Source organism: Aphis gossypii, chromosome 2 (genome assembly GCF_020184175.1).
Source record: "Aphis gossypii isolate Hap1 chromosome 2, ASM2018417v2, whole genome shotgun sequence".
Classification (NCBI taxonomy): Eukaryota; Metazoa; Arthropoda; class Insecta; order Hemiptera; family Aphididae; genus Aphis; species Aphis gossypii.
In genome coordinates this window covers 45,058,037-45,085,616 of record NC_065531.1, presented here as the reverse complement: position 1 = coordinate 45,085,616, position 27,580 = coordinate 45,058,037, and the positions used below count along the sequence as shown (strand labels likewise).

At 27.8% G+C, this 27,580-nt stretch overlaps 2 protein-coding genes across 4 annotated transcripts; both read left to right on the top strand.

Moving 5' to 3' along the window:
• The first annotated feature begins 3,005 nt into the window (after positions 1-3,005).
• LOC114120701 (UDP-glucosyltransferase 2) lies at positions 3,006-10,179 on the top strand. 3 transcript variants are annotated; one of them, XM_050200869.1, is made up of 6 exons: positions 3,006-3,241; positions 4,140-4,973; positions 5,876-6,101; positions 6,568-6,787; positions 9,235-9,509; positions 9,784-10,179. In XM_050200869.1, exons 2-5 carry the CDS (start codon positions 4,143-4,145, stop codon positions 9,500-9,502), a joined length of 1,545 nt encoding a protein of 514 aa, XP_050056826.1. In that variant the 5' UTR covers positions 3,006-3,241; positions 4,140-4,142; the 3' UTR covers positions 9,503-9,509; positions 9,784-10,179. The 3 variants fall into 3 exon arrangements, with proteins under 3 accessions (XP_050056826.1, XP_050056827.1, XP_027838491.2); XM_050200870.1 differs by having other exon boundaries at positions 9,235-9,517; positions 9,800-10,179; XM_027982690.2 differs by having other exon boundaries at positions 3,009-3,241; positions 9,800-10,179.
• Positions 10,180-12,974: 2,795 nt separating this feature from the next.
• Positions 12,975-26,183, top strand: LOC114120702 (UDP-glucosyltransferase 2). The gene is made up of 6 exons (XM_050200871.1): positions 12,975-13,247; positions 14,827-15,087; positions 16,618-17,175; positions 18,998-19,223; positions 22,936-23,155; positions 25,308-26,183. The coding sequence occupies exons 2-6, from the start codon at positions 14,827-14,829 to the stop codon at positions 25,549-25,551; spliced, it is 1,509 nt and encodes a 502-aa protein (XP_050056828.1). The 5' UTR covers positions 12,975-13,247; the 3' UTR covers positions 25,552-26,183.
• The last annotated feature ends 1,397 nt before the right edge of the window (positions 26,184-27,580 follow it).

Below are 27,580 nucleotides of genomic sequence, written 5' to 3'. Positions count from 1 at the left end.
TTTATGCATTTAAATTAATTAGGCCACGCTTTTGATCTTATGTGTTGAATTTCGAGTCTGAAAACTTACTCCTTCCCCAAGTATTTAACATAAAGTGATTTTTTCAAAAAAACGGTATTTCGTTAATTTGGACTCTAAATTCCACGATATTCCATATTATTACTGTTCTAAACGATTCTACGACGTTTTTTTAATCTGTTTAGTGCGTTTGCGGAAGGATGGTATGAATTTTACACTGTGAAAAACACGAAAAACTAGTATTTTTTTGAAAAAACCGACAACAAGTGGCTGAGAGTGAAATAAGAAAAAAAAATTTTACAACTTTTACGTTTTTATGCATTTAAATTAATTAGGCCACGCTTTTGGTCTTGTGTGTTGAATTTCGAGTCTGAAAACTTACTCCTTCCCCAAGTATTTAACATAAAGTGATTTTTTCAAAAAAACGGTATTTCGTTAATTTGGACTCTAAATTCCAAGATATTCCATATTTATACTGTTCTAAACGATTCTACAAAGTTTTTTTAATCTGTTTAGTGCGTTTGCGGAAGGATGGTATAAATTTAACACTGTGAAAAATACGAAAAACTAGTATTTTTTTGAAAAAACCGACAACAAGTGGCTGAGAGTGAAATAAGAAAAAAAAATTTCAAAATTTTTACGTTTTTATGCATTTAAATTAATGAGGCCACGCTTTTGATCTTATGTGTTGAATTTCGAGTCTGAAAACTTACTCCTTCCCCAAGTATTTAACATAAAGTGATTTTTTCAAAAAAACAATATTTCGTTAATTTGGACTCTTAATTCCAAGATATTCCATATTATTACTGTTCTAAACGATTCTACGACGTTTTTTTAATCTGTTTAGTGCGTTTGCGGGAGGATCGTATGAATTTTACACTGTGAAAAATACGAAAAACTAGTATTTTTTTGAAAAAACCGACAACAAGTGGCTGAGAGTGAAATAAGAAAAAAAAATTTCAAAATTTTTACGTTTTTATGCATTTAAATTAATGAGGCCACGCTTTTGATCTTATGTGTTGAATTTCGAGTCTGAAAACTTACTCCTTCCCCAAGTATTTAACATAAAGTGATTTTTTCAAAAAAACGGTATTTCGTTAATTTGGACTCTAAATTCTAAGATATTCCATATTATTACTGTTCTAAACGATTCTATGACGTTTTTTTAATCTGTTTAGTGCGTTTGTGGAAGGATGGTATGAATTTAACACGGTGAAAATTACGAAAAACTAGTATTTTTTTGAAAAAACCGACAACAAGTGGCTGAGAGTGAAATAAGAAAAAAAAATTTCAAAATTTTTCGTTTTTATGCATTTAAATTAATTAGGCCACGCTTTTGATCTTATGTGTTGAATTTCGAGTCTTAAAACTTACTCCTTCCCCAAGTATTTAACATAAAGTGATTTTTTCAAAAAAACGGTATTTCGTTAATTTGGACTCTAAATTCCAAGATATTCCATATTATTACTGTTCTAAACGATTCTACGACGTTTTTTTAATCTGTTTAGTGCGTTTGCGGAAGGATGGTATGAATTTAACACTGTGAAAATTACGAAAAACTAGTATTTTTTTGAAAAAACCGACAACAAGTGGCTGAGAGTGAAATAAGAAAAAAAAATTTTACAACTTTTACGTTTTTATGCATTTAAATTAATTAGGCCACGCTTTTGGTCTTGTTTGTTGAACTTCGAGTCTGAAAACTTACTCCTTCCCCAAGTATTTAACATAAAGTGATTTTTTCAAAAAAACGGTATTTCGTTAATTTGGACTCTAAATTCCAAGATATTCCATATTATTACTGTTCTAAACGATTCTACGACGTTTTTTTAATCTGTTTAGTGCGTTTGCAGAAGGATGGTATGAATTTAACACTGTGAAAATTACGAAAAACTAGTATTTTTTTGAAAAAACCGACAACAAGTGGCCGAGAGTGAAATAAGGAAAAAAAATTTCAAAATTTTTACGTTTTTTAAAATTTAAATTAATGAGGCCACGCTTTTGATCTTATATGTTGTATTTCGAGTCTTAAAACTTACTCCTTCCCCAAGTATTTAACATAAAGTGATTTTTTCAAAAAAACGGTATTTCGTTAATTTGGACTCTAAATTCCAAGATATTCCATATTATTACTGTTCTAAACGATTCTACGACGTTTTTTTAATCTGTTTAGTGCGTTTGCGGAAGGATGGTATGAATTTAACACTGTGAAAAGTAAATGTGTCGATACATAAATCAGATTGTTCAACCAGCTACATAAAAAAATAAAAGATGGCACATCATTTTATCCGCCGTAGGTTGGATTAAGTAAAAAAAAAATTTGTGTAACTTTGAAACTTAGGAGTTGGAAATTATTAACTTACGTATACACCTCGCTGGCCTATCTGATAATATACTGCTCGAATAATCACGAGACGGTCTTGCGGGCAATGCCGTGTAGAATCGCTATAGTATAACCTGACTAACTCATTGACTGATAAACGTAGAACCTAAATAATGATAGATCGAGGTTTGCAGTTAACATGGTGCCTATATTTGTATCATAAAGTTAGTATGCAATAAGAAATTTTTTTTCAAAATTCGCATTTTAAAGTGGTACTTGCACAAGTTTTTTGAGATTCAAAACGGTCAATGAAAATGTTTAAGTTTTGAACACCATTAATCCAAATATTAAATAACAAATTAAATAATGTTTGAATCATTTTATAGAGTTGGCATTTTTTAACGGGTAACGAAGTGCATGGGGTCAACTAGGACCATGTGATTATAGGTATTTTACGATTACGAATACGTACGCAAGCATACAATTTTATCAAGCTAGCATGTTTTTAATCAGTTAAATATATTACAACTTGGTAATAATATACTGTACGATCGTTTGTAATACCAAAATAATATTGCTATACTATTTTGTTTACATAATATTACACAATCAATCATTTAAAATTTTCAAACTTAAAAATTTTATATTAAATAAATTTAAAAAATAGATTTATCTAATCTATCAATGATAGCCTTAATACTCCCTCATAAATATTAAAAAATCAGTAAAATACTACTGATTAATAATATTGTATTAGGTTCCTATTCAGTGTATGCTTAACCATAAAACCAAATAAAATATTACTTACATTAAATGAAAGAAAAAAATATTCTATACAATTCACCACTTTTTTCTTGGAATTCAGATTGTTTATTTTCATATCCAGCACGATAACATTTTAAGGTAAGATTATTAAATTTCAATATTATAACATTTTAAATCTCTGTTTATAACTCTTTAAAATACACTATTTAATATTTATCAATAAAATAAGATTAGATTATAAATTAATTTTATAGGTATACTTTGAATATTTTAAATATACGTTTTATGTTTATAGAAAAAAATATTGTGTATTTTAGATATCTTTAGGTTTCTGTAAAAACTACTTATAAGAAATTTTGCATTAAACTTTCAAGCTATAGCTATATTAAATTTAAATCTTATATATTTTTAGCTAGGTACTAAATAATTTGTAAATTTTAGTGATTTTTTCCAATGTTTAATCTTCGAAGTAGTTAGAAAATTTCAAGCCTTTAAAAAATATGCCTTTATTATGTAGATATTTTTTAATTACTATAGGCACAACTTATAAGAAATATTGTTTTTAAATGTAAGCATAACATTTTTATCAATATAATATTATACCTATAAATAAAAATTCAATAATTTCAAGTGCTATTAAATAACTTAAAATTAATCTTAAGTTTTTAAAAAACAAATTGTGTATGGAAAACGGAAATTTAAATTATTGTAGAATGTTTTAAATGTTGACGATTAATATTTTTTGAATAATAACAAAAATCGTTTGAGAAATCAATTTGCAAGTTATCTGTATACTGGCTAGTGGCTACTCGTTATACCGTCATTATTAGAACAAAACTTATTACTCGGAAAATAGAATTTTTTTACTCTGTTGCCGAATGAATAAAAAACTTCAGTTTTTCTATACAGTACAAAATGTATGATGTTAAACAGTAATTCCGAAATAGGCATCGCGGTCTTGCTGCAAACGGTAGAACCAAAAAATAAGGAAAATAATAATCTATATAAAGCGTGTGTGAATCGTTTTTTTTTTCAGAACATGCGTTCCGGAGCAATCCGTTCGGTCGTCGTCGGTTCGCTGCTGTGGTCGATCGGCTGCTTGTCGACGATCGCTGGTCACCGGATCTTGGCGTGCGAGCCCAGCCCCGGATACAGCCATTGGACGGTCATGTCAGCCGTGCTGGAGAGCTTGTTGGCCGCCGGGCACGAGGTGGTGTGCACGGCCGTGCATCCGGCCACCGACCGGTTGGCCGCGCATCCCAACTACACGCACGTGGACATGTCGTCGTCGCTGGCCGGCGGACTACTGCAAACGGCCAGGGACGTGAAATACGCGCACGTGATGAGAATCTTCCGGTCGAACGCGTTCATGGTGGGACAGGCCACCGCCCGGGCGCAGCGAGTGTGCGAGTACATTTCCGACATGCCGGAAATGCAGGGCATACTGAACGGCGGCGGCGCGAGCGAGTTCGACGCCGTCGTCATGGAGTCGCTGCACTCGGAGTGCATGTCCGCGCTGCCGGACAGGCTGGGCTTGCCGGCCGTCTACGTGGTCCCGTCCCCGACCGTCAACTGGATGCCGGTGGCCACGGGCGCCCCCGACCACCCGTCGTACCTGGGCGCCCTGCTCGCCGACCGGCCGACACCCGCGACGTTCGGCCACCGGCTGGCCAACGCACTGGTGTACGCTCACACCGCACTAGTGCGGTGGTACAACGACGCGGGCCGCGACCGCCGGTGGCCGGAGCACCGGCACACCATGTTGTTCGTCAACACTCACCACTCGATAGAACCGGCCCGGCCGATCGGACCCAACGTCCTGGAAATTGGCGGCATACACCTGAACCGGCCGCTCGAACCGCTTCCCGGAGTAAGTGTCTCATCATCGCCCGCCCGTCGTCGAGTCGTTCGAGTACCGTGTTATACTGCAGGTTTATACCTGTATAAAAAAAATACTTCGCTTTGTCCAAACTACGCAGGAAATCAGTAAGTTTTGTAGAGTTTGATTTCCGAATTGGTTGTCCGGTGAAATTCGGACAAAGTGTTAGTAGGAGTGTATAGTTTAAAACTAGCTCTCCCGGTCATATTATATAGCCTTAATTTACGAATTTACAGATTTCCAAAATCTTCTTCGATTTACTTGTAAACTATGAGTTAGGTTACTGAAGTACAAACAATTTTGATTTGATTTATTTGCTTTTGGTCTATTATATTCACTATAGTTTTTTAAAAATCTGCATTCGTGACACTTCCATAGTTTTGTTCCTTTACAATTTTAAATTATTAATAATTATTATAATCACATACATAATATGATGTGTATTACGTCTTTTTAGATTTAGACCATTTTCCATTGACACCACATATTTAATTTTTATAACGTTATTTTTAACATTATAGCATTTTTGTTGTAATATTGTGTCACATCGGCCGAATACAACATGTTGTATCTACACCAATTTATATTATTAATACGTAACGAGTACCTATTTTGATTCTATTTACTGCACGGTAACTGTGTTGCATTTAATAACTTTTCACGTAATAAACACTGATCATATTTTTGTGAAAAAAGCGTCTAGTCAGGTCCATAAAAACCAAATAAATTATATGAACTTTTTCAATCTTTAGCTCTTTTAAAAAAAAAAAAACAGCTTCACTACATTAACTACAATAATAATACGGATAGTTTTACAAAATAGTTCTAATGTTTTCAAAATTATATTAAAAGTGTTTTTGTTAATTATTTGAATATATATTATTTTCTTGGAGGATTTATCAGATGTGCTGGACAAGAGCAATGAATTTGGCGTAATAGTATTTACTTTTGGTTCTTTGGTGGCTATGGATACACTACCCGCTAATGTATTAAAAGCGTTTAAAATCGTGTTTAGCCAACTTCCCCAAACGATTATTTGGAAGTACGAGAACGATCACATGCCCGATAAGCCAGAAAATGTGATGTTGTATAAATGGTTACCGCAACGTGCTATATTACGTGAGTTAAATAAATATACTTAGAGTTATTCATATTTGTTATATTAATTAAAATTTATCGTTAATTATATTGATAACTAAACTTATTGAATATTAGGTAATAATTTAGAATCCAATCTACATCGTTTCAATTATTTAAATCATTACAGCATTTCCCAATGAAATAATATTTCAGTGAACTATAATTTGTGTATAGTACTACGGTAGAAATTTCAAAATTTTATTCATAAAATTCAATAATACTTATTTGGATAAATGCAGACGAGTCGATGAGAGAGATTAAAAAAACGTGTTACGATTTTAAATTAAAATTTTTAGTAATACATAAATATGTAAAGCCACGAAAATTTTTAAAAAATGTACCTATCATTATATAAAAAATTATCAGCCGAAACGTTTCATCAAAGCATTTGATTGAGTATATTAATGATGAATTTTTAAATCCGTTTTAAACGTTGAATTTTTAGAACATCCAAATGTAAAATTGTTCATAAGTCATGGTGGAATGAGTGGAATATATGAAACTGTAAGCGCGGGAGTTCCAGTACTTGGCATGCCGTTATTTTACGATCAGCCGAGAAACATTCAAAACCTAGTGGACCTCGGTATGGCTTTGTCTATGGAAATCAATAACTTGACTCGAACAACACTATATGAAGCCATAAACCGATTAATCAAAGATCAAAGGTACTATCAATACTAACTAGATTAATTTTATCGGTGGTTTTACAAATATAATACATTAATAAATCATCATTATTTAAATAAAAAAAAAAAAAAAAAGATATGCTAAAATTGTCTGTCAGAGTCAATTAGGTTGGTGTTTGTAATATTTATATATTTTAAATGTATAAAAATATGTGATATCACTGATATCTAATTATCGCTCATATAATTCTTAAATCATATTTATATTATATAGCATTATTAATATTTCTTAATATAATTTATTAGGTAATTTAGCTTATGATATGTATCTAAGAAAAGTTTATGTAGGCTATTTACATTTATTAAATCTTATTTTAGTAATAGATGGAAATCTACATCAATAAATCTGTCATAATAGATATATTAATTAATAACAAAGACAAAATATTTGTCAAATTAAAACAACTTATTCGGTCTAACTTATTATTTTGTTTCAAGAATAACGTACATTTTACCTTATCAGTGATGGTTTTGATAGATACGGTCGCCCTTGGGACTTTGTGAGTTCTTTTTAATAATGTATAAATATTAAAAAATAATAATTTATGATAGTTATCAATAGGTTAATATAAAAGTTTTAAAATTTAAAGCAAGAAGATAAAAACAATTATTTAGCATATCCTTTTTTTACTTTAATTTAATTCATCCCCTGTCTTCCTTTGAAGTTTCACTAAAATCACTACTGTGTGGTGTATTTGTCTTATTAGTAATGTTTAGCAGACGATAACCTTAATTCATAAATAATACACGTGTTTCATCATTCATGGTGGTATATGTATCCGCATCTTACATGATGCGTGGGTAAAAGCTATTAAAATTAACTCCATTCGTGCCAAAGCGTTAAATATGTTTAAAGGAGTAAATATCATGGTATAAGCTTCCGTTTAGTATAAAATTAATTTGTTTAAGTAAATGAACTGAGAATAACGTATACCTACCAGTGGCTAATGGTTACTCAATAGATGAACGTCAATGAATCACGTACCAGCATCAATATTGACATATTTTGATATGCTTACCTATCTATATATAGTTTAATATTTTATTAATATTTGTTTACGTACTAATAGAAATAATGTTACATCGCATGAAGTGTTATTTTTCTTATGTTTTTATATAATAGTTATTATTATTTTGATCGTGATAATTATTACTCTTAAAAGTAAAAAATAAGAGTTTATTTTAGTAAAAATTAAATTTAACTGTAAGCAACTCGTATAAAATATAGAAGTATTATTTCGTTTTCGAATAGTTCGGTACCTACCTATCTATATCTACTAACTATTAACGTATAACACTAAACAAGCATTCAAACGGTGCGTATAAAAGATTAATTCTCGTATACATCGGGGAGGTGTAAATAAGCCCTCCGTAGTCCCAAATAGATTCATATATTATTAATATATATTATCAATTTATTATATCATATAATAGCGTCGGCGTAAAACAATATTGAACGCACCCCGTTAACATTGTATGGGTGCGATGTCGTTATTTTTGCACCCTTCACCTTCGGTATTTGGTCACGTGTTTCGGGGACCCCTCGAGTATCATAGTCGTCAAACAAAACCAAACTGAAAACGCTGCGATGGTGATACGATAACTCAATCTGCACACAAAAAATAACCGAATAATATCGGCACAACGCCTAACTATAAAATGTGGTTTAGTAAGCTGATTTAAGTACTTACTGTTGTACTACTGTAGATTATTAAACAGAAAGTCAGGAATACAGCGGTATATTTTTATACTATAGTGAATAGTGATAAATAATAATAATAATCTTAATTTATTAAAAAAAAAAATAATATATATTGCAATTATGTAACATGTTATTATATAATATTGAAAGAGAGGAAGTTGGAATTATGCAGCAATATAACTTTGTGTTTTGTGGTGTGTTATGAAAATTGCTTATAAGTTATAATATAATATGTTTATATAGTAATATAGGTTTGTATGTACAATAGTAATCAAATATATTTTATTAGCCGCTGCTAACCATATTATGTAATATAATATTTGTGAATCTATTTATTTTATAAATATTAGTTAAAAGAAATATCTAAAAGGATATGCTAAAAATACATAGGCACTTAAAATAAATATTTTAATTTGTGAAAATTGATTTGGAGGTCTATCGTACACATATATTTGGGAGGTGGGGACAATGCGTAGCTACTGTAGCCCAGTCTAAATCCACCTATCATAGGTGGATTGTAGACCAACCATTTCGTTTTACCCCTGCAGAGTGCAGGTATATTGTGTCGGTCGTATTATATACATAAAAGAAATGTAGGTATATACCTACGTCCTACACTATAAACACACCTACAATTCGACATTTACCATAATATATTTTTTGTAATGTTTAATTTTATATTGTTATATGTTTCTTACACGCACGTGTGTGTTTTTTCTTTCAGTTTTTCGGAAAACGCCAAACGGGTGTCGTCCCTGTTCCGAGACCGCCCCATGACGCCCTCCGAATCCGTCGTCTACTGGGTCGAGTATTTGATTCGACACGGTACTGAAGCCAACATCCGGCCTTTGTCGGCCGACTCGTCGTGGACTAGCCACTTCATGTTGGACATATGTGTTGCACTGACAACGGCGTTGCTGATACTATGGTTCCTGAAGCGCGCCATCGCGCACGCGGTGTTCAACAAATCCATTCCGTCCGCCGTGAAATGATGAACAAGTATACGAGTACGTGTACGCAGTGGCGAGGCGAATAGGATAATCCAATGGTATAGTCGTCTCTGGGCTTTTTAAAAAGTTAAGGGTGGCTGTTTAAGAATTTAGTACCAACTAGTGGGTATTTTGGTATTTACTACGACAGGTAAATAACAATTTTACTTTAAATGTCTTTATCGGGTGAAATACTAGACTTTGACTAGCCCTTGGAAAATGTAAAATTCGTCACGCCACTGCGTGTACGAGACATAAATTTCACGTGTACGCATGTATATAAGATCGATATGATTTCAGAGTTCACAATAAATACGAATGTATTAAATAATTTCAATTCCATACCAATCAAAATTTTTAGTACCCACGTCTGATAGTTGCGGGGATGGTCGATAGTTATTGTTAAAGTGAACACGTGTTATAAATTATGTATTGATGATATAAGTTATTTACGAATAGGTAATATATTATTACCTACATACTAATAAATAAAAATGTAATATAATTAGAATATTAAATAATGAATCTCACTAATGAGATAGCTATCTCTAAATAAATATTAATTTTGTATTGAAGTTAATTTGACGAATTGTTGTGTTTAAATAAATATCATATCTAACGTGTAAATTATGATGTAAGGTCAATTAATTACAATATTAAAACATATCTTATTCTGTGAATTCGCCTATTGGTTCTAAAACTAATCATTTTTTATCTACCTCATAACTCATAAGTAAGTTTCGTACTAACCAGTAAGAAGTGACCACTGTCTACCAATGTCTGACATCAAAGGTGTTTGTGTTATAATATAAATATCGGTACATAATATAGTCCTTAAGTATATGATATATTATATTATAGTATTATACACACATATCGTAAACGTGCAAGTTTATCGTCGATGACAGTGATTTAGACGACGGAACGATCGCACTCCCTAAAAAAAAAAAAAATTAATTTTATACTCCTAGCTATTCTGAATAAGTTCATTATAACTTATAAGCAAAGACACATAAATGTGTTTGTGTATGTGTGTGTGGGTACGCATGATTTGCGTTTTTATGTACGTTTTTTGGACTACTGGCAGCATCGTCAATACGGTAAAATATTAGTATAGCAGTAATTTATTATTAAAATTAATTACGTATACGTGCGCTGTTGTCGGTCGCTATTGTCGATTAGTAATTATAAACATATTAATATATTATTTCTATACTAGTATAAGTCGCACTCTCTACCCATTGGCGGCTCCATAGACTTGGTTGGAAGCAGCTAAGTGATAATATTCATAATACAGTCGACTCTGGGTAATTCTAAGTTCACGGAGGAAAAAAATTCAACTTACTAAAAATTTCAAGTTATCTTAAAAAAGTTAAAAAAGTTAACTTTAATTTAGTAGTTAACATTAAAGAAACTACAATAATATACAATATACATACATACCTGATGCTTACTTACTTCAATTTTCAATTATGTAAACATTAAGAGTTATTGTTATTAATGTTATTATATATTATTGATTTGAAGGGGAATTGTGTGTGTGCAAAATATTGAGAATTTCGAATTGCCGAGAATCGATTGTAATATCATGCGAATATGCAATAGCCGATAATATATTTTATACTATTAAAGTATAGGTAATAACATACCCCTAACTACACATATGCATGTGACTCAGTCATTGGTAAAATATGTTTTTTTTTTGGGTGGATAAATCTGGTACCTCCACTTATTAAATATATAAACTAATTAATGTCAAACTATGTAATATCATGTGTAATCATTTGTAACCACAAAACGAAAAATTGTAATCCCCACTCACAACTACTCAAATCAAAGCGTTTATGTGGAAGTGCTGTAGTGACGTTATCGCAGCATGACATTATGGAAGTTCGACTTACAGGTAATTAAAAGTTGGCGGTAATCATTTATTATCATTTGTAATAATTTATAATCATCAAAAACCAATTTGTAATCCATCTAAAACCGCTAAAATTTATCCCTTTGACATTCAAAAATATCATGTTATCTGAAATATTACCGTTTTAGTAAATGGTGCATGCCATTTGCTTTCAATTTTTAATAATTAGTATACTTAAATGCATTAAATTGCTTGCTGTTAAACTCGTTATTTTTGTATTCTATAAAATAAATAATCTATTAATTAAATAAGAGTCAAAAAACTGTTACCAACTCAATGTGTATTCTATTTACATAATATAAATAGTAATCATTTTCTAGCTCCTTAAAATTGTATGTAATCTTCTTATTATATGACTGAATCTGTCCAAAACATTTTTTTTTTTTTTTTGAGGAATTTAAGTATAAAATATTATTTAATGTAGTTGTAGTATTTCATATTACCGAGTATAAACCCGTTTATGACTGCAGGTCAGGTTAGGTAACTTTTGATGCGATTTTAGTCACACCTCACTTTTTTTACATCAAAAAAATATATTTAGTGATTTTATAGTCTCATAGACCGTCTCCGTTTATAACCGTTGTTAATTTACAATGGTTATTCAATAATGTCAAATCTCAATTTTTTAAGGATGACAACCCAAATTTCCATTGAAAATCTATCGGGATCCACATGATTTTACTTTTACAGTAAGTATTTCTAAAAACCAAAGTTTGTTTATTACTTTTATTACTTATTACTTTATTACACTATAAAGTTTATAGGTTTGTAATGAATATAATTTATAAATGCATTTTTAATATTGAGACGTATGCGCGAAGCGTGTGCTTATTTCCTGCTATGTTCATACTGTATAAAATATCATGAATAATAAATATCTTAAACTCTAAGAAATTAATAAAATCCTCATGATCCACCAAAAATTGTCTTGACCATTGAATTGGCCCACCAGTAGGTCGCGACCTACAGTTTGAGAAACGCTGATGCTACAGTATATTGTATAGCTGAGTGGTACCCACTACCCACTTTCCCGCCTCTTCCATAATTATTTATTATAATTTTTTTGTAGTGTATAATATAGCCTATACTCAACAGAGTAAGTTTTTGGATCTCTTTAATAAAAAGATTGGGAAACACTGATGTTTAAAATAAAATATGTATGATCAATATACATACTAAGTATCATTAAATAGGTGAAGTAATATTATAATATATATATATTAATAACAAAATATGAAATAGACGTAATTAATGTTACTATACATTACTTATAACATTAGTAGAGAAACTAAAACCATAAACTAATGATAAAAATTAAAATAATTCAACACTAATATCTATTCGAACAGGTTTTTGACTGATAATTATAATTTATAACGTAAATATAATTTATATTTATATAGAAGACTTAATTTAGATTATAAAATAAATAATTTTAATTGAATCAATTATTTTTTATTTTTGTTTGTGTTACTGTTCCTATATTTCCTGCATGAGTATATTCGCGGAATATACCTGTTGCTTGTCTGAATCGGTTCTGAACTTTTGTCCCGGCAATTTCGTATTAACTCGACAGCATAACGATCACCAATTTATTTATTTCCAGAGCAGAGAAGTATTTATAGTGGTGGGAGTTTACTGAAACCGGTGCTAATCGTTCCTAGCTTCTTTAGTTTTGTGCGCACATTTAGTGCAATATTTTCGTGAGTGACTCTCGCACGTTTTATGTATAAAATATAATAAGAGCGCAAGTTAATCGAAAGCATTCAAAAAATGAATTAATAAATCATACTTTCCTGCTCTACAGTACTCTACTAATTCACGAAGGTAAGTCTTATACATAGTACATATAACTATAATATACAGCCACATAAGTAATTCATTAAAAATAAAATTAACGTAAGATTAACGTACATTTTCACAGAATCAAATATTATAAAGGTAATATTTTAATTGTCCATAACTTTTAAAGCAATACCGATATTTACTATAAATAAAATATATATAGTATTAAACAGAAACATTTTAATAATCCAAATAAGATTATTGTTTGTATGAAATAGATTATATTACGACGTTTAACATTCTCCAGAAATATCAACATTAATAATAATAAGATCGATCTCTATAAAAATTAAATCAATATTATAATCTTTAAATTATTTAAAATATATTAATTAAAACAATAAAACAGCAGGTCACAATTATTGTTAAAGATAATTTTCTAAACCATTAAAGTTATATTATGATAATTTATTAATTTATGTGTTTTTACTTTTTATTAAAAAGTATTATGTAATTGATTGTTTTGATTAATAACTATAGCTCATATAAAGTAAGGTCTTTTATGCAAAAATCATCAGACGTGCATATATTTCTTTAAATTTTTTTTAAATATTAAATATTACTTTTTACTTATTACTAGATATTAAGTTATTTCCTTTAAGTCATATTTAACTGGACATTTTTTATTAATTTATTCTTTTCACATTATTCAATGAATTAAGAGGAAATTGAAAAAGAATTGAAAGAAACGCGTGACATCATTGGAACCGGCTCATCGTAATTGCCTATCTTATATGTGTAAAAGTTTGTCGCTTTACACAACGATTTACCTTCAAATTTTATTTTTGAAATTTGTTTTAAGTATAAATGTGTGTTTTCATGTGATTTAAGACGATTAAAGTATCAAATTTTTATTATAACGTTTAGTTTTTTAAATATTGAAAATCTTAAAAAAATATTTTATAGCACCTCATGGATCATGATAAATCGCCATTACGTGCTATTTAACAGAAATATCTCTTTTAAGATTATTTAAAATTTTAATGACTAAACATTTATGAAATTTCTTTAATCACCTTAAACGATTGAAATTACACATTTATAAGTAAAATAAATTTCAAAAATAATATTTTTGCCCAATGACATCACACGTCTTTTTTAATTCCTCATAATTCATTGAATAATGTGAGAAGAATCAAATAATAAAAAATCTTTAGTTAAATATGACTTAACAGAAATTACTGGCCTATATTACACTAAAATATTAAAGTTTTTCTTTATTTTATTCATTTTAATTACTACACTATTTAATTTAATTTTTAATTTTTATTCAAATTCACAGTTTAATAAAACTTTTTACCTTGATTCATGAAAAATATCTACCGAAGCACTTCATTTTTGATTAACGATATTAAAATATGCACTATACGTTTAAAATATGCTCTTATAATCAAAACTATGTGGGTTAAACCCCAAAATATCAAAACATGAAAAATATGCACTAAAAACTTTAAGTATTTGATCACAAACATTGTGAAATATATTAGGCATACGATAAAGTTCTCCAGAAAAATATGCAAATGCATGAAAGTTCTTATCCTTTGTATTGCCGTGGTTTTAGATGGACACGAAATGTTTACTTTGGATTTTACTCGGACTGGTATCTACAGACACGATAAATGCTGCAAGAATCTTAGCCATCACGCCGATAGCTGGAGCCAGTCACTGGAATGTTATGAGCTCCGTACTGGAAGTTTTATTAAATCGAGGCCACTCGATTACAGTAGCGACGCCATTTTTAAGAAAAATACCACATGAGAATTACACTGAAATTGATTTATCTAAACGTATACCACTTGCAATAGGATCACCTTGGGAAACGGTAAAAACGATTTGGAAACGTTGTTTTTGCTTAAGTATAATACCTTAATAATTTTATACAATATATCAGATTAAAGGGTATTAAATAGTTTTTATAAACCCAGCTGCATAGCACTGTCCTCTGTGTATATAATATAATAGCTATGAAATATCGCTATGGTATATTATAAATAATAATATTTATGCTTCAATATTGTACACTATAGCATATTGTGTAATAATTAATTAATATATATTAATTAATTATTACATGTGTACCTAAGTGTGTTCAGTAAGTCACAGCGACTTCTCTAATTTTTATTTTTTAGTTCAAAAGCTTTAGAATGAAACTCTATAGGGACTTTTCTAGATCTATTGATAACAGTGGCGTGCGATGATATTTTATATTTTAGGTGAGCGCTAAAATAAAATTTCAAGTTAAAATAAAAAAAAAAAAAGGTATTTTAAGGTATTTTATTGATAAAAGTTATAGTCTATAGTTTATTTATAAATAAAATCTATTCATCTTTCTTGTTTGTAACTATCAAATAATTCTGAATTTTTTTTTTCTTTATGCAAGAGTTCTTTTTCGATTGAAATGAATGATAAAGAACTAAAGTCTTTCTTGTCCTTGTGAAGATCAACAGTAAAAATATTGGAATTACGTTTTTAAAAATATCGATAAACACTGGGCACAGCGCTTTTAACTGACACATAAAAGTGTGGATATCATTCTACCGCAACCGGCCATTCTTATAAGAACAATATAGCCAGGCAATCTAAAATACGAACGCTTTTGTAAAGAAATTGCCTATACAAAAAAATGCATTTAATTTCTATAAAAGAAACCTGACAAATTGAATAATCAAAAAAGAATTAATAAATTGTTATAATTTTAATGTATAAGTCGCATTGTCATTTAATATAATACATTTTTAACTTTTTATTTCTTCGTTTTTGGACGGGCATGCGCTGCTTACCTAACTCGCCCTAATCGCACGTCACTGATTAGTAGGGGGATCTTAAGGTTTAAATACTTTTAAGTTAGTCTTTTGTCTACTATAATTAATATAAAATACATAATTATTTATACAAAGATTGACGGACGTTGTATCAGCACGCTCCTTCACTGTCTTACTAATGCTTAACATACCAAATATTGCATTCAGAATAGGTAATACATTTTACTATATAAGATTTTTTTTTATATTTTAATACAAATAAAGACTATTAAATAAACCCATTATCCATTTTTTCTAATAGATGGTAACACATATACATTGGTATCGTGTTTATCAACTACGAATTATTGCTACGTATTTATAAAATAATGGTATAACCATTTCCAATCTAATATTTTGTTTAAATGTGTTATCCCATAATGCTTTTCTTTAAATAATAAAATTGATTTTTCAAAAAATTTCGCGTAATACATATTTTATAGGATTAACATTTTGACTATAATTAACCATATAACTTCGATCAGCGAAAACAGAAATTTCTTGTTCGACAGTAATTATTAATGTACTTATCGATGTAAAACGCGTTGCAGGTGGTCGGGGTATACAAGCCCCCCGTGACATGTCTGAAATTTCTAAACGACGCTCAACTAACCACGTGTCGCGCAACATTCGACCACCCAGACTTACAACGTGCGTTACACGCGGGGCACTACGACCTCGTAATCACAGAATTGCTCGGCTCCCGATGCGATTTGTACTTGGCCAGCCATCTGGGTTTACCACACGTAGCCATCATCTCCAGTCAGATGCTGACCTGGTACCAGGATTCGTTCAACAGTCCGTCGAACCCGTCGTACATCTCGACCCTGAATTCCCCATACCCAAAACCGGAGACGTTCTTGCAACGGTTCTGGAACTTTGTCGACTATGCGATTATTTGCACGTACTTCAAATACGTGGACACTGCGGCCACGGTGATGGGACGTAAATATTTCGGTGATAGCAGGCCGAACGCTGAGGCATTACTCCGTAACGTATCAATGGTGTTCCTCAACACACATTCAAATTTTGATTTGTCCAAACCGTTAGCGACGAATTTCAAAGAAATCGGAGGCATTCACTTAAAACCACCCAAACCATTGCCCTCAGTGAGCATGCATATTATAATAATTAAGTAGTGGCTCTAGTATTATAATTTTGATTGTTAAATACTTATTTTTATTAAATTGCAAGCTATATTACCCGACTCCAACCCGGGTAATTGGATTGATTGGTTATTTTAATTTACTTTTAGTGTCACGATAAAATTCAAAAAAATAGTTCTATTAGTATATTTATACTTAACCACTACGTTTTATGGAAACGGAAATTGGGTTAATCACCACATTATGTTATTTTTTATTATTTGAAAAATTATCTACAATATAAAAAAAAAAACATGTAAATCGAGTCAGTAGTTCCACTGTTTTAGAAATAAAAGATATAAAAATATATAATATAAAAAGTATACAAATATAATCACTACCATGTTGTATCCGCACATAGCAGTTTATTAGCTATAGATATAAATTGCTTTCAGATTTCAGATATATTTGTTAAATAAAACAATTTTTTTACCATTTTGAGAACAGTAAGGAATAATAAAAAAACATATTGTAAAATTAGTTAAGCGTTTATACAACTTATGTGAGTGCCATATTTTAAAATGGAACTTATAAATGTTGAATGAACAAAATAAAAAGTTACAAATTATGATAGTTTTTAATATTCATACAAGAAGAAGGTTACGTTCGAAACAAAATATCTATAAAATAAAATATTTTATTTCCAATGAGATAATAATAATAAAATTATTATTTTTAGTTCTATAAATGACGATCGTAATAAAGATGTTAAATTTGACAAAACTTTTGCTTATTATTATATTTAAAATAATGTAGGTTTAAGATAATTATATTATAACTAATATAACGAATACCTTCAAAAATGTAAAAAAAAAAATACGGGAAGAACTTCGACTTCTTAATTTACTGATGCAATTTAAATACACAAATAGTAGTATTATATTATACAAATGTCAAACTAGCAGTGGCATATTTAGGGATTTTCCGCCTATAGGCACTTTCTAATTTGTCACCTTTCCCTCCCCATTCGTCATAAAATTATTTTTAAAACATATTTGATTATACAATTTGTTATATTATTATCTTATATAAAAAAATAAGATACGTTATTAATGGAAATTAAATTGCACGTAATATTTTCTTTTGCAATTTACAAATGAATTATACCTACTTAAAACTTTATACTTTTTCTTCCTACATTTTTCCTCATCAAATGCATCAATTAAATCATCAAAATTTAAAGTTGACATTAAATACACTTCGATATTCAATATACAATATACTATACTGTCTATGTTATTATGTACCTAAATTATTTTAATCCATAATATGAGAAATCGAACCCCCATCGAATGAGCGTATTTTTGTTATCTATGTGCGTACTGGTTTGTAGTGTTTGTACTGTATTGCATATGTGTATAATATGTAGGTAGCTGGTTAATTTCAAACGAACGAGCGTGATAGTTAACGGTTTAACTTACAATTTATATAAAAATAATTTTTTAACATAAAAATTAGTAAAATTTGATTTTATCAAATGAAAAATAGTTTTTGTTCTTTTGTAAAAAAAAAAAATTGTTAAAAATTGCCGCCCTCCAAATGGTCACCCATATATGGCCTCTACCTGAATACGCCTCCGCAAACGAGAGTACTTAATACTTATAATAGCTATAATATATCATATTTATGCATAAAAAATTAAATTACTAGTTTTATCGTGGCATTCTATAATAAAACTATATTTTTAACGATTTATTTTAATTAATATTAGCGTTTTTATAAAAATAGAGTCATTCACTTGACGTTTAGAAGATCACCGCTTTCAGTTATACATTTGATTGTACAGGACCTGCAAGAATTCATCGACAATTCCGAACACGGCGTAATATATTTCAGTTTAGGATCCGTGGTCAGGATGGAAGATTTACCAATTTCTATACAATATGGACTCAAAGAAGGATTCAGAGAATTACCACAAAAGGTTTTATGGAAGTTAGAGTCAGATCGGCCAATTATCGATCTGCCGAAGAACGTAATCACACGAAAATGGTTTCCTCAATATGATATTATAAGTAAGAATATTTTTATTTGATTAATAAATATTAATTACTTATAATGCATTAAATACGAGTATACTACTGAATACCTATTGATTAAAATGAAATAATACCGTGATATAGCATTAATAAAATTATATAAGTATCTATTAATTATTAATTAGTATAATAGGTAATAAATTATTTACTGTAGTTCATAGCGGAACGGATGATTAGTGTTATATTAAAAATACTGTTATTCTAATTGATTTAAAATAATAAAATATGTATTAATTATTTTTAACAAAAAAAAATAATACGTTGATAGTGAATCTCAAAATTTTAATAAAATATTTTACTTATCCTAACTACATATAAATATTCACTGTATGTTTTTATAAATTTAAACAGTATAAACTTTTTTTACATCGAAATATATATTAATTTAAATAATATGTAGGATCTTATAGTAAGCATTAGGTACTCGCATTTTTGGTCATAAATTTTTTTTCTTCTAAATAAACTTTTATATGAAAAATCTTCCATCTTCTCTTATATTAGAAATACCATATAAATAACAATACTTTTTAACTTACCTACATTTTAACTTTGTTTCATTTAGTAACCAAAAAAATCAATAATCATATTAACTTTATAAAGCTATAAATTATGAAGTTATCACATGGGCATCTTAAATTATGTCTTATGCTCTTTAGAATAATTGTGGATCATTGTTTACTGTTGTATTAAACAAAATATTGTCAAATGCATCTCTGACTTTCTGTTGATATTTGTAAACTGTTGTAGGTACTTTATTCAATATACATAACTGTCAATTGAGTATTTACTAATTGTCTTCACTAAAACAACATTAATTTATTATTCATTCAAGTGAGGCATCAAAAACAAAAACAACAAATGATAACACATTTCATTTAAATATTTTGTATGAATAAAAAAAAAAATGTATTAAGTTTAAGTTTTAAAAGTTTTGAAATTCTTGCACATATGTGTGTGTGTGTATATTTTTGTTATTTAAAAATAGTAGGGTGGATTTTACGTGGGCATAAATTTAATGAGATAAAAGAACAAGTTTCAAATAAAAGTTTTTTACCGTCATAAATAACACATAAATAGGAAATGTTTTCCCGGTAAATGTTCTTATGGTTATAACATTAAGGGGAGGGAAAAGGGTTATCAGTGTTCATTCGTGTATGAAGCATATTGATTTTTCAATAAATTTGAATGGTGCGTTGGAAATCTGGACAGTACCTATTACCTATGTCCTATATATTCTAGTCCATAATATTACTTATATAGAATATATAATATTATATATACGTAAATATAATATATATTTTTTTTAATCAGACTAAACTTTATTCTATTTAGTGAATTATGATAACCTTTAAATCAATCAGAGGTTCCCCAAGATAACATCTAGTGATGGGAGTAGTGTTTAAAAAGATATTGTCCAAAATTCAAAATATGTTTACCTTTTATCACTTAAATATTAATTATTAAAGTAAAATATAATAAATAATAATATATCTTATGTTAACACAAATAATGATTTCTACCTTTTTATTTCTTAGATTAATCATAATAATTCAATCTTAGTCGTTGGTAATAAAAAATTATGCGTTGATATTTTCAATTATTTTATTAAATATTTAATAAAATGTTCTTGTTTTTTCTTAAAAAAAATTCAACTTTATGTCTCATAAAATCAATTATTTTTGTTTTAAAATCAGTTCAAATCAAACGAAACCCCGATAATAACTAAATCAACCTTATACATAAAACTTAAACATTAAATATAAGATTCCTTAAAATCTTTCTTTCAATCCAATTTAAAAAAAAAAATCATACATTTTTTATGAGTGATTGAAGTTGAAATTTTAAGACAATAGAAATTCACACATGAAATTATGATTTATTATCAAACTGTCTTAGTAATTTTGTCGTGATACAAAAATTCTTTAAACATTTCACCATTGCTTAAATTATCATTTTCTATACTCAATAATATTTCAAAACTATTTAAAACTTTGAATTTTATAACCTTCGCTGATAATACTAATATAATTTCAAAAAAAATTAATTTGATTAGAGACTACGAGTTTTTTAAAACTCACTTAAAAAAACAAAACTGAAATAGGTGGATCATGTCTAATAAGAATAAAAATAAATGCTACATCAAGCAATATACATGTCATAAAATGTTTTCCTGTGTGTGGTACGTCATCCTTTAAATATAAATTAATAATAATCTAATTCCCTAAAGAATTGTAATAATTTACAAATTACTGACTTGTCATTAATGTTGCACTCGGTGAATCGCTTAGATAAATAGGATAGATCGGTAAATATTATATACATAGCCAACAGTCGAGTTTTGAATGGTGAAGTAGAAACTAACATTTTTTTAACATAATATTTTTATTTTTTTATAATAATTATAACACCCACCTATTGATAAATTATAATTATAAAATTGTTCAATTAGTACTTTGCTACACCTGTGATCTTAAATATATTACCCTCAATTATAGATTTACTCAGATGATAGCATAGGCGCCGCCAGGAATTTATCAGGGGGGTGCATTTGTGCATAGTATATTGTGATTTCTAATTCTAATATACATTATATAATATTAGTAATTATTATTTATATGATATAATAATAATAATTTATATTATTATTATTTGATTTTATAAATATTGTATTATATAATACCATTCAATTTTTTTTAATTTTTTGAAAAGCCAAGGGGGTGCAAGTGCACCCCCTTGCACCCCCCTCTCGGCGCCCATGGATGATAGTATACTGTATAGTATTATTGTTTCAATTATTTCATAGACTCTTGTATATGTTATTGTATCATGTTTGATTACGTTGGATTATGAACGCAGGTCATAAGTTTCTAAGACCTTTAAAATGTAACTTAGAAAGCTTTATTTATATCAGTCTAATAACCCGATTTGTATAACGAGAAGAACTAACCAACTATTACTTAACTAGATAGGATTAGTTATAAATATAGATAGACACTTGATTTAAACTACGAAGTTCGAAGAAGGTGAGTTGAATAGTTAGTTAATAGTAAATACCAATCCATCCTAACAAAATAGTAATATTGGACCAACCACATAAAAGCCAAACCAAATCCTTCAACACAAAACTTAACAAACTTCGATGTCTTCTGAAATCAAATATCCCACTTTGTAGTTTGTACCAAACTCCTTCACAATGTGAAAAAAATCCGTCTAATGACAACCAACAGTATCCAACTCTGAGGTGCAGTTACAACATCAGTCATCATTCATCAGTATATATTTTAGTCCTTCCAATCACTAATGCCTCCCCATATTAATAATATGATGATATAATTATCAAAAAACACATCTGAAGTGTCAATGAATATCCATTAAATCAAGTCATCTGGATTATATATCTTCTTTGTTACACGCATTTCTTATTGGATTTTTTTCCGTATACAAGTTATAAATAATCTCTTTTGGATAATAAATAATAATAAAAGATACATAGATGAGATCATGTTTTGTTTTTTCATATTGAAGTATGTTTATATTTATAGTAAAAATAATAAATAATTTTATGTTGGTCTTCGTTTGCTATATTTTGTGCTTTACCAACGAGTAAACACTCAATGTTTTTTATTTATATTATTTCTATATATTTAATTTAATTATCTTTATACTTTATTATATAATTATATTTCAGGACATCCAAATGTAAAACTTTTCATTACACACGGTGGTAATTCTGGCGTTATCGAAGCGACTAGCGCAGGCATTCCGGTACTGGGCTTTCCTATATTTTTTGACCAACCAAGAAATTTAGAACTATTTCAACATTGGGGTTCCGGCTTATTTATAGACCATAATAATTTTACAAAAGAAGACTTTGTATACAAGATTAAACGGATTTTAAGTGATCAAAGGTAATATAAACGTTGTTATCATTTAAAACACTTATACCAAAACAATCATTAATTATTAATATAAAATTACAAAAAATAACTATGAATCCCCATCAACTTCAAAATAAATATGTGAAAATCTAAAAATTATCATACCTGTAATATTCGCATTAGACTTTCTTGTTACATTAGAAAAATTAGAGAATACACTCGATTAGCTGATCAGACCATTCACCACTATGTATATCTTAGGTTATGGGATTCTAAAAATGATAAACGTCTAAACTATTTGTAACCCGAAGGGTGCTAGCATTTGGTTATAAAATAATGAAAATAAAAATAAATTCCATTGCTGAATATTGGTAACTATTATAACATTATTTTATTATAGCCATCACTGATAATTAGGTAAATATACTTAAGTAAATTTACAACACATTTTGATTGAAAATATAAGAGAATATTATACATTGTATTTACAAACCAAATACTACTATAACAAAAATAAGATGTTATCTATTACTTTTGTTTAATTTAGCATGGCCTGTTATGGACCAAAATAATTCTTCAATTCTTCAGTGCTAATAGTTTTAATGATCATTAATCATTATTTATTATTTTTTTTCAAAGTTATAAACTACATTAGTACCCCTGGCATTCATCTGATTTATATTGAATTAAGTATTATAGGTACTTTTAAAGTCGAAACCACGAAAGTTATAAAAATTCATAAGTGACAGATTTCTATTTTTGTATATTTTGTTAATATTATCAATGTAATTGTATAGTATCTACACTATCCAATTAAAATAGAAATGCAATGCTTAATTTATAATTATTTTTTTATCGTTGTCAATAGAACATCGATGTAACAATACGTATGAATACAAAACTAGTTAAATTCGTGTCCATAACTTAAGCCCATTCAGTATACTAACAATAATAGTTAATCGTAAATTAAAAGATTTAAATTTAAATTTAACTAATTCATAGTATACTTAATTGAAAAAAAAATTTCCAGAGTAAATTAATCTATTCACGAGTAATTCAAATAGTAGGTACTTATCTAATCCCAATCAAATGAAATACATTTTTTTCATAGAGATTGAGATATCAACATATCGCTTATAGTAATAATAATAATTACATGTAAACGTTATATCATATTATATAGTTATTAACATTTAGTACATTTTATTTGAACTATGAATTTCGAAGAGAAAAATAACTTCGACTTCTTCATGATTAGAAAACTTTTGTAGCTATACAAGTTATATTATTATAACACATTTTTAATTTAATCAAATGAAAGAAATCTTTTACTTGAGGAAGTTTTCACCGTATTAAGAATTTATATAATCATTATAATCTATGATAGATTTTATCGATTTTGAATAGGTAATAAGTAATGAAAATTATGTAATAACTATTAAAAATATATGTTCTAAAATTTTCTTACAGATTTAGTACAAAATTGGGTATAAAAAAATAAAATTTAAAATTATTAAAATTAAAATAAATCTGATTTTAATCTAATTATATTAAAACTGTAATGTATTAAATAATAATGTATAGTTTAGCAGTCATGAATTTTTTCCACGTTTTTAGAAAAAATTAAAATCTTGTAATAAATATTTTATATATATTATACATTATGAGTAATTAAATCACAAACCTATTAAAGAACATTAAAATATTTATGTTTGTTTATATACTGAATACCATAACATAATTTAATAATTAAATAAGTAATGTATATCTAGTTATTTAAAAAACATGTATACTGTGGATATTGGTTTTTATTCTAAAAATGTAATCATATAATTAGATTGATTCATTTAATTCACATATAGTTGAACTTTGATTAGTGAGTAGATTTTTTATTACTTCTGTGAAATGTACAGTAATACAATACCATAATATGTGCAAATTATAGCTATTGTATAAGATATTATTTTGATTTTTAATCATAAAATATTTATCAAATTTAAAAAAATCTTAAATCGTATAACAAAATTATAGATCATGAAAAATTCAAAATATACCAAACAATATTACGTTAAATTATATAATTTTGAACATAATAAAACGTATATCCACTTAAAATATACGAAAAAACGTAATATTGATTTTAAGTAAATATTTGATTGAAATGATTTGTATTTTATTCTAGGTTCAAAAAAAATGCTGTGGATTTATCGCACCGTTTCCACGATCGTCCACTCAATCCTAAAGACACAGTTGCCTATTGGATAGAGTATGTGTTACGACACAATGGTGCACATCATTTGAAATCACAGGCCGTAGACACTAAATGGTATCAGTATTTCTCATTGGACTTACTTGTTATAGCATTCGTTATAATTACGTCATTATTGTACTTCTTTTACAATGTTATTTCAATTATTTTAAAATGAAGACCGTCAATAACGTGATATAGTAGCTGATTTTTATTAAATTATTGGCCAATCTTCATTTTTCCATCTTACTATTGAATTTTCTAGCAATATAATATTTTATATGACTTTTAATTAAAATCCTCCTTCGATTAAACATGAACCGTATTTGTAGCTCTAAAAACTTTTATACAGTTTTTGGTTCGGTTTTTTTATGAGAAAAAAATGTTGCATAGTTAAAATTTATAAAACCTTTGGCCGATTCGTGTTTCTTTTATCTTATCCAATTTTACACCCCTTCCTTTACGGTCTGAATGTTGAAACTTTTAGCTCGAAGCGGTAGGTAGTTTCACCAAATACGTTCGCACAGCAACAGTACAAACAACAGACGAAGAAAAATCAATAACCGTCTTCCTCGTCTTTCAAAGGCCAGTAATTAAAAAATAATAATAATATCCCTAAAAGTTGGGTATATCTACAAGTAATGATTGAACCTAGATTATAGGCTTTTATGTATATTATTTACTTTTTAATTACTTATAAGTAACTATAACAATTATAATTTAATTATATATTCCGAAAATAGAATGTTTTTTAACTGCAATAGAAAATATTTACATTAAAAATAAAAATATAATAAATCTATAAATATATATTTTACGTGTTATTACTATTTAATGAAAGTATATTTATATTTGCTACAAATACACCCAGAGTATTTGATTTACATTGAACACTTACAATTATAATGGCCACCTAATAATAACGGTATTTTTTAAGTTCTAATAGTGTACTAATTAAAATATTAAATATAGGTACATTATGTATAAAATATTCATGAATGTGTGTGTGTAGAGATCTAGAAATATTTTTTTTTTTATCTGATGAACAGAATTTAACTGGATGATTTTATAGTTTATTTTAGTCATGCGATACAACATGCATATTAATTTAAGAATGTCGTAATGTTAGTAGTTACTAGTTATAATAATAACTCTATAAAAATGGATAAAACTATGGAATATCCATAAAAGTTTTTCTACTGTATCATTATCTATTCAATTTTAATTGTCAATACTATTTTTGTACCAACAATGTATAAATAGTAGATTATTAGTTTTAAATATATATAAAATTATTGTATCATTAAAAAATTATTTGTTTATATCATTTATTAATTTTGTTATATAATATAATATATTTAACGAAATTACGAAATCATAAACCCTCATAAAATAGTTTGTACCAAGTTAAAAAAAATTTTGTATTGTAAACATTGACTCCTGAATTATGATTTAGAAGTAGAAGTTTTTATTTCTAATTATTTATACAAATATATGTGTAAATAATAATATTTAAAAAAGTATATTATATTGATTAAAAATCGGTAGGTATATATTTTTATAAAATATTAGCTGACACGTTATACAATAACACTATATTTTAATCAATAGTAGAAGATATTTGTCATTATTTATGATTATGAATAATGCTTACCGTAAAAGTAGCATCATACAATATTTTTATACTTAAAGCATATTTTAAAAATAGCGGTAATTCATAAAATGTTTAGTTAATATCGAACTTATAAGTATTTAATTATTATTTGAAATAGTACAAAATACTTAATGCTTTTCAGTTAAAAGTATTTTTAATCCAAAATAATATTTTATTTGAATTTATCTACGAATAGTTAAAAAAAAAATTAAGTTGTAAGTTATAATATAGACACATATATTTTGTTATTTAATACGCATTTTGTCATTTTATTATAATTATATTTTAATAATTAATTAATTCTAATAAGAAATACCTCTATACATATTATGTATATTATATTATAATAATTTGTGTTTACATCGTGTAAATACTGTAAATGAAAATAAACTATTGTAAAATAATACTGTCATTTACTTAATTTAAAAAAAAATAATGTATAATTTAAAACTATTTTCATAATATCAACTATAATAGGTAATATTTAAATATTTATTAGATGTTATTATAATATAAACCGTTTACTGTATATTTTAAATATTTAAGTAAATTT

Excerpts from the sequence above, each read along its gene's own strand:
- LOC114120701 (XM_050200869.1), top strand. The coding sequence starts at position 4,143 with ATGCGTTCCGGAGCAATCCGTTCGGTCGTCGTCGGTTCGCTGCTGTGG. Across the intron at positions 4,974-5,875 it reads CGCTCGAACCGCTTCCCGGA|GATTTATCAGATGTGCTGGA; the intron begins GTAAGTGTCTCA and ends ATTTTCTTGGAG. Across the intron at positions 6,788-9,234 it reads CGATTAATCAAAGATCAAAG|TTTTTCGGAAAACGCCAAAC; the intron begins GTACTATCAATA and ends TTTTTCTTTCAG.
- LOC114120702 (XM_050200871.1), top strand. The coding sequence starts at position 14,827 with ATGGACACGAAATGTTTACTTTGGATTTTACTCGGACTGGTATCTACA. Across the intron at positions 17,176-18,997 it reads CACCCAAACCATTGCCCTCA|GACCTGCAAGAATTCATCGA; the intron begins GTGAGCATGCAT and ends TTGATTGTACAG. Across the intron at positions 23,156-25,307 it reads CGGATTTTAAGTGATCAAAG|GTTCAAAAAAAATGCTGTGG; the intron begins GTAATATAAACG and ends ATTTTATTCTAG.